General features: G+C 53.1%; 2 protein-coding genes across 2 annotated transcripts in view; one reads left to right on the forward strand and one right to left on the reverse strand.

The window, feature by feature from the left end:
* Window positions 1-3,121, reverse strand: part of TMEM143 (transmembrane protein 143) — a 40,765-nt gene extending 37,644 nt beyond the window's left edge. The window contains exons 1-2 of the mRNA XM_007958107.1: window positions 3,099-3,121; window positions 2,547-2,778 (exon numbers count right to left, since the gene is read on the reverse strand). Coding sequence (XP_007956298.1) covers window positions 2,547-2,778; window positions 3,099-3,121 — 255 coding nt within the window. The remainder of the gene's footprint in view (window positions 1-2,546; window positions 2,779-3,098) is intronic.
* Window positions 3,122-4,640: 1,519 nt separating this feature from the next.
* Window positions 4,641-7,133, forward strand: part of SYNGR4 (synaptogyrin 4) — a 16,758-nt gene continuing 14,265 nt past the window's right edge. The window contains exon 1 of the mRNA XM_007958108.1: window positions 4,641-4,733. Coding sequence (XP_007956299.1) covers window positions 4,641-4,733 — 93 coding nt within the window. The remainder of the gene's footprint in view (window positions 4,734-7,133) is intronic.

A 7,133-nucleotide genomic window follows, 5' to 3' on the forward strand; every position in this document is an offset into this window, starting at 1 on the left:
AATTTTTTTTTTTTTTTTAACAAGTATGTAAGGAGTTCTGGTGGCACAGTGCCTAAGGCATTTGACTGCTAACCAGAAGACTGGCAGTTCTAACCAGGAAGGAAGGAAGACTGGGCAATCTACTTCCATAAAGATTCACCGCCTTGGAAACCCAATGGCGTCGCTATGAGTCGGAATCAACTTGATGGCAGTGGGTTTGATATGATTTGGTTTCAGAGTCCTCGTGGCACAATGGTTAAGTGCTAGCTGCTAACAGAAAGGTGGTCGGTTTGAATCCACCAGCTGTTCTGTGGGAGAAAAAACCCTGGCAATCAGCTCCCTTAAATATTACAGCCTGGTAGCGTAGTGCCTAAGGCGTTTGACTGCTAACTAGAAGGCTGGCTGTTCAAACCCACCAGCCACTCCTCGGAAGGAAGGTTGGGCAATCTACTTCTGTAGTGATACCGCCTCGGAAACTCAAGGAGGGGTCGTTATGAGTCGGGTCCGACTCAAAGGCACATAACAGCAACAACAACAAGAACTGCTATGGGGCAATTCTACTCTGTCACTTGGGGTCGCTATAAGTCAGAATGGATTCGACATCACACAACATTTGTGGTGGAGTTTCTTGGGTGGTGCAAACGGTGAAGCATCAACTACTAGCCAAACGGTTGGCAGTCTGAACTCACCCAAAAGTATCTCATAAGATAGACCTGGCAATCTGCTTCCAAAACAGGGACCCTTGAAAACTCTAGGGAGCAGTTCTATCCCGCATGCATGGCGGCAACAACTAGTTGCAATCATTGACAGCAACTAGCGACAAACGTGTGTGTGTGTGTGTGTGTGCGTCCACTTGTTGCTGCTCTTGCTGTGTGCCGTCGAGTCGGCCCCGACTCATAGCAACCCCTCCTCGGGTTTCCGAGGCAGTATCACTACAGAAGTAGATTGCCCAGTCTTCCTTCTGAGGAGTTGCTGTTGGGTTTGAACCGCCAGCCTTCAGGTTAGCAGTCAAATGCCTCAGGCACTGCACCACCAGAGCTCCTACCTTCACAGAAGCAAAGCCCAAACCAAACCCAGTGCCTGGAGGGGATTCTGACCCACAGCGCCCCTAGAGGACAGAGTGGAACTGCACCACAGGGTCTCCAAGGCTGTCAGTCTTTATGGGAGCAAAGCCCAAACCAAAGTCACTGCCATTGACTTGACTTGACTCATAGCGACCCCTCCTTGGGTTTCCAAGGCGGCATCACTAGGGAAGTAGATTGCCCAACCTTCCTTCCGAGGAGTGGCTGGTGGGTTTGAACCGCCAGCCTTCTGGTTAGCAGTCAAGTGCCTGAGCCACTATGCTACCAGAGCTCCACTTAGGTGTGTGTAAAGCCAAACACTGGACTTAACACAAACAGCAAGTGTTTAGAAGGACAATGCTCAGCATTGACAGGTATGATGATGGTGGGCTTGAGAGCTCAAGCTTGGAATCAGAGAATGAATGAGGCGCCTAGGGTACATCACTCTTGTTGGATGCTGTTGAGTCGACTCCAACTCATAGCAACCCACGGGACAGAGCAGAATTGCCCCATGGGGTTTCCTAGGCTGCAATCCAGCACATCACCAGACCTTTCTCCCAGGGAGCCACTCAGTGGGTTTCAATCGCCATTCGTTTGTTTCTCAGCTAAATGCTTAACCGCTGTATCACCAGGGCTCTTAGCAATTACTCTTAGGATGCTGCAAGTGCGCATCTGGCCACTGTATGGCCTTGGGCAAGTCCCCTGCCTTCTCCGTGTTTCAGTTACTTCATCTGTAAACTAAGGATCACGGTGGTCCCTCTCATTGGGTCCTCCAGATGATTCAATACCACATCCAAACTGCTTAGCATGGTGTCTACCATATGCTAAAACAGCATGACAATAATTGATTGGAGCTTTGTGACTTTGTGGGTATAATATATATGTATAATATATATTATACTATATTTATATTATTGTATATTATAATTATGTTAATATATTATAATATATATTATATATTTATATATTATAATATATATATTGTTGTTGTTATGTGCTGTGAAGTCAGACCCAACTCATAGCAACCCCTCCTTGGGTTTCCAAGGGGGCATCACTACGGAAGTAGATTGCGCAACCTTCCTTCCGAGGAGTGGCTGGTGGGTTTGAACCGCCAGCCTTCTGGTTAGCAGTCAAGTGCCTTAGGCACTATGCTACCAGAGCTCCCAAATATATATATTACATTATATATTATTATAATATAATTCAATAGTAGTAATAATAATGATTATTATACCGATTTTCCAGGGGATAAAACCATGGCCCAAGAAGTGACCTGTCCAGCATCCTAGAACAAGCCAGGTCTAAATCTCGATGCCGCATGCGCATCTCGGAGGTCTCCCCCACCGTGTTTCATCTCATCCCGCGCTCAAGTGGGACGATGAGGGAACCCGATACTACAATTCCCAGGAGGCACCGGGGCAGTGTTCCATAGCACGGAGGGCCCTGGTCCCGCGAAGCCTCCTGGGAGTCGTAGTCCCCTGGCTCTGGCACTCGGGACAGTGGTACCTGTATCAGGAGGCGGAGCAGCTGCTCCTTCGAGAACGGGATGAAGCGCTCGCGGTACTGCTGGGCCCAATTGCGGGGCTCCGTGGGGTTCCACATCTTGCGGTACTCCCCCATTTTGGCTGCCAGCGATGACAGGGCCCGGGAGGACCCGAGGAGCGCGGGCCAGACCCGGACCCTGGACCCCCAGACCCCCCGGGCCACGTGCAGCATGACCAGACCCTTTGGCCGGAGCCTAAAGAGAGGAATAGGCAGGGTTCAAGGATCATCTGGAGGAAAGGCCTTCCCTCACCTCCATGTCCCCACCTTAAAGGACTCAGGACCCATCCGCCCGCCTAGTAGCCCCCTTAACTGGTCCCCTCTCATATGGCACAGTTGGCCTGGATCCCAGGCAGGGGTCAGAGGTCACTAGCTTAGGGGCGTTTTGCAGGCCCAGAGACTGGGTAGGTACAACTGGTTTCTGTATGGTCTAAGCGGCGAGGCGAATCTTGGGAGCATGGGGCATGCTCCGAAAGGTTGCGTCCAGGCCATGCAATCCCCCACCCTCCCCCTCACCTTAGGCAACGCTCGACTGTCATTGATCTTCCCGCGCATGTGCACAAAGGCGTTCTGGGCCTCAGGTTCGGCTTCAGACAGCATTAAAACGCATGCGCCAAACTAGGTCATTGTGAGTCGGCCATTTCTAACGTCCTATCTCAACTGCGCATGCATTGTCTGCTGGCCTGGCTCCCCTTCTGGTCGCTATTGGACACGGCGCATGCGCTGTAGCCGTGCCCCTTGTCCGCGTGCTTCAAAGGGAAAAGGGCGGGGTTGGCGCGGGACGCCTGGGAGGGTGGGCGGGGCTAGGCTTCCTCGCGCCGCCCGCCAACGGCGAGCCTCCCAACGTCCACTGAGGCCACTCCCGTCTCACTGTCAGCGTCTAAGTAGGCGGGAATAGAGGGGGCGGGGCTTGATTGCAGCCAATCATCTCTGGAGGAACGAAAAGGCGGGAAAAAGCGGAACCAAAAGAAAGTTGAGGTGGTGCCAGGGACTAGGAGGGGGAAGGACTGGCAGAAGGAAAGCTGACTTCCGGGTGACGCAGACCGATCCTCTAGAGTAGGGGTGGCCCGTTGTCAGACAGCGTCACCCCAAACCCCATCACCTGCATTCTGCGTCTTTAAAAGGGAGACCCCAATTCTAAGGAGGTAGCCTTGTGTTTGGGGGTCTGTCCTCTTAATTGTAAAGGGCTAGCTCGATTCTGAGACCATGTTGCTCCCAAATCTAAGATCTAGACCCCTAGCAGAAGGAAGGGCACTTAGATAAAGATGGAGCGGAATACTCGGGGAAGGCCCTTATTCCAGGGAAATAAGCTCAAATCACAAAATACACCCTGAGATGCCTGGGTTCTCCATTATTGATGCTGTCACCCAGAAAGCTGAAAGGGATCCCTCTGGTTCAGACGAACCAGGGGTTTGGACCTGCATTCTAGCACCCCTCCCCAGAAAACCCCACCTGGATCCTGCCATAGAGGGGTCCTCTGGCTCCTGACTCAAGGGGCATGGCCCCAAATATTCCAGCCCCCTCCTCACCTCCTCTCCCAGGTTCCCCTTACTCTGCGTCTCCAACTTCTGGACCCCAGCAGCCCCTTCACTGCACACCCAGACCCCTAAGACCCCTGACAGTGCCCTCACCTCATACCCCAACTACAGGGACCCCCAGTAGCCCTTTCACCCTATGTCCTAGCTCGAAGACCCTGGCGGACCCCTCACCCCTACACACCTCTTGAACAGCCCCCTCAATACCCCCTATTTTGGGGACTCCTGGCAGTCCCCTCCCCCTGTACCCCTACCTCTGAGATCCTTAGTAGTCCTCTTACCCCACTCATGAGATCCCCCCCAACAGTTTCCTCAACCTACACCCTGACTCCTAAAACCTCTGACAGCCCCTTTGCCCCAAATCTCCCCCCACCCACACCCCTGACTCTAACAAACCACCTTGCTGTCTTGTCCTGCAGCCACCGTGTCCCAGGGGAGGTCCTGGGGCATCTGGAGAGCCCAGCAGGCAGCGCCCAACATCCCTGCCCCTGCCTCCCCGGGCCCCGGAAGGAGAGCAGCCGCTATGCACATCCCCGAAAGCCTCCAGGACCTGGCTGACAGTGAGGTCGTGCAGTTTCTGAAGAGGCCAAAGATCATGGGGCGGATCTTGGCAGGGGTGAGGTCCTCCGAGGCTTGACTGCCTGCTGGGTGACAGGAAACAGTTCTCAAGTCTCAGATATGGTGTGGGAAGGAGTGGGGTGAAGGGAGGACTCAGACGGGGAAATGAAGGCTAAGGGAGGTAATAAGGAAGCCATCTTTTACTGTGCACCTAACCATGGACCCAGGCAGCTCTGGTGGCACTGTGGTTAAGACACTGGACTGCTAAGCAAAAGATCGGAGGTTTGAACCCAGCAACCACTTGGCAGGAGGAAGATGCGGCAGTCAGTCAGCTTCTGTAAAGAGTATCAGCCTTGGAGACCCTGTGGTGCAGTTCCACTCTGTCCTCTAGGGGCGCTGTGAGTCAGAATAGACTCCGTGGCAGTGGGTGTGGTTTGGGCTTTGCTTCTGTGAAGATTGACAGCCTTGGAAACCCTATGGGGCAGTTCCACTCTGTCCTCTAGGGGCGCTGTGGGTCAGAATTGACTCCAAGACACTGGGTGTACTTTGGGCTTTGCTTCCAGTAGGTGTGGTTTGGGCTTTGCTTCCAAAAGACTGACAGCCTAGGAGACCCTGTGGGGCAGTTCCACCCTGTCCTCTAGGGGCGCTGTGAGTCGGAATCAACTTGATGGCAGTGGGTGTGGTTTGGGCTTTGCTTCTGTGAAGACTGACAGCCTTGGAAACCCTGTGGGGCAGTTCTGGTCTGTCACATAGAGTCGCTGTGCATTGGTATGGATTCCACAGCACAACTACACGTTCTTGAATATTCAGGAACACGAGTTCCAGTTGCTGGCAAGTCCACTCTGACCCATGGTAACTTCCTGAGTGTCAGGGTCACATGTGCTCCATAGGGTTTGCAGTGGCTGATTTTTTGGAAATAGATTGTCAGACCGTTCTTCTAAGGTGCCTCTGGGCGGACTTGAACCACCAACCTTTGAGTTAGCAGCAGAGCATATTGACCCTTTGCACCACCCAAACTCAACCCAACCCTCTGTTATGGGGTTGACTCCAACTCACAGCGCCCCTAGAGGACAGAGTTGAACTGCCCCACAGGGTTTCCAAGGCTGTCAATCTTTACAAAAGCAAAGCCCAAACCACACCCACTGCCGTGGAGTCCATTCTGACCCACAGCGCCCCTAGAGGACAGAGTGGAACTGCACCACAGGGTCTCCAAGGCTGTCAATCTCTATGGAAGTGGACTGCCTCATCTTTCTCCCGCAGAGTGACTGGTGGGTTCAAAGTGCCGACAAGACAGGCGCTTAACCACTAAGCCCCCAGGGCTCCTTTTGCACCACCTAGGGAGTCCAAAACAGTGAGGTCAAATCCTCACTCAGGCCAAACTTCGCTGTGTGACCTGGGGCTGATCCCTGCTGCTCTCTGGACCTCCACGCATGAGGGGGTAGAGCTCAGACTCTGGGCTTTAAGCTATGCAGCATCCTTTGACAAGAGTCAGAAACTGAGGCCCAGGGTGATGAGGAGACTCGATGAGGGTGAGTAGGGTAGGTGGAGTACTCCAGGTCAAACCCACCCTGCCCTTCCTGTAGCCAGGGGTCAGAGAGGGAGCCAAGAGGCCTGGCTGAGGATGCTGGCAGGGCCCCATGCTGTCCGTGTGGGGTGACATACTCCCCGTTTTCCCCAGAAGCAGGCCCAGCATTACCATCCATAGCACCGTCATCTATCTGCAGAGTGCCCTAGCAGCTAACCCAACAGGCAGCCGTTCAAACACACCTAGTGACTCAGAGGAAGATAGACCTTGTGGTCTGCTCCCGTCAAGACGACAGCATAGAAAACCCTATGGGGCACTTCTGCTCTGTAACACGTCGGGTCGCTAGGAGTCGAAAGTTTGACTCTACAGCAGAGAACAATAAGAAAGTGTCATGGGGACTCTCTCCACTGTGGTCCTGCGCGAGAGCCGAGGTTCATACCAGTACTGCCCATAAGTCAGAAGGGACCCGATGGCAGTGGGTTGGGTGGATTGAATTGTGCTCCCTAAAATTACGTGTTGTACGTCCTAACCCCTATAGCTGTGGTAAAGGAGCCTGCTGGTGTAGTGGTTAAGATATTTGGCTGCTAACCAAAAGCGTGGTGGTTCAAACCCACCAGCCCCTTCGTGGAAGAACGCTAAGGTGGTCTGCTTCCATAAAGATTTACAGCCTAAAAAACCCAATGAGTGTCGCTACGAGTTGGAACTGACTCAATGGCAGTGAGTTGTTGTTGGTGGCGGTGTTCTATCAATCCATGGTAAAGAGCCCTGGTGGTGAAGTGGTTACAGAACTTGGCTGACAGCCAAAAACTTGGCAATTGAAACTCAGCAGCTGCTCTGCAGGAGAAAGATGAGGCAGTGGGCTTCTGTGAAGATTGACAGCCTGGGAAACCCTGTGGGGCAGTTCCGCTCTGTCCTCTAGGGGCGCTGTGGGTC

The sequence above is a fragment of the Orycteropus afer genome, unplaced genomic scaffold (genome assembly GCF_000298275.1).
Source record: "Orycteropus afer afer isolate SDZICR_OR568_19922 unplaced genomic scaffold, OryAfe1.0 scaffold00854, whole genome shotgun sequence".
NCBI classification, from domain to species: domain Eukaryota; kingdom Metazoa; phylum Chordata; class Mammalia; order Tubulidentata; family Orycteropodidae; genus Orycteropus; species Orycteropus afer.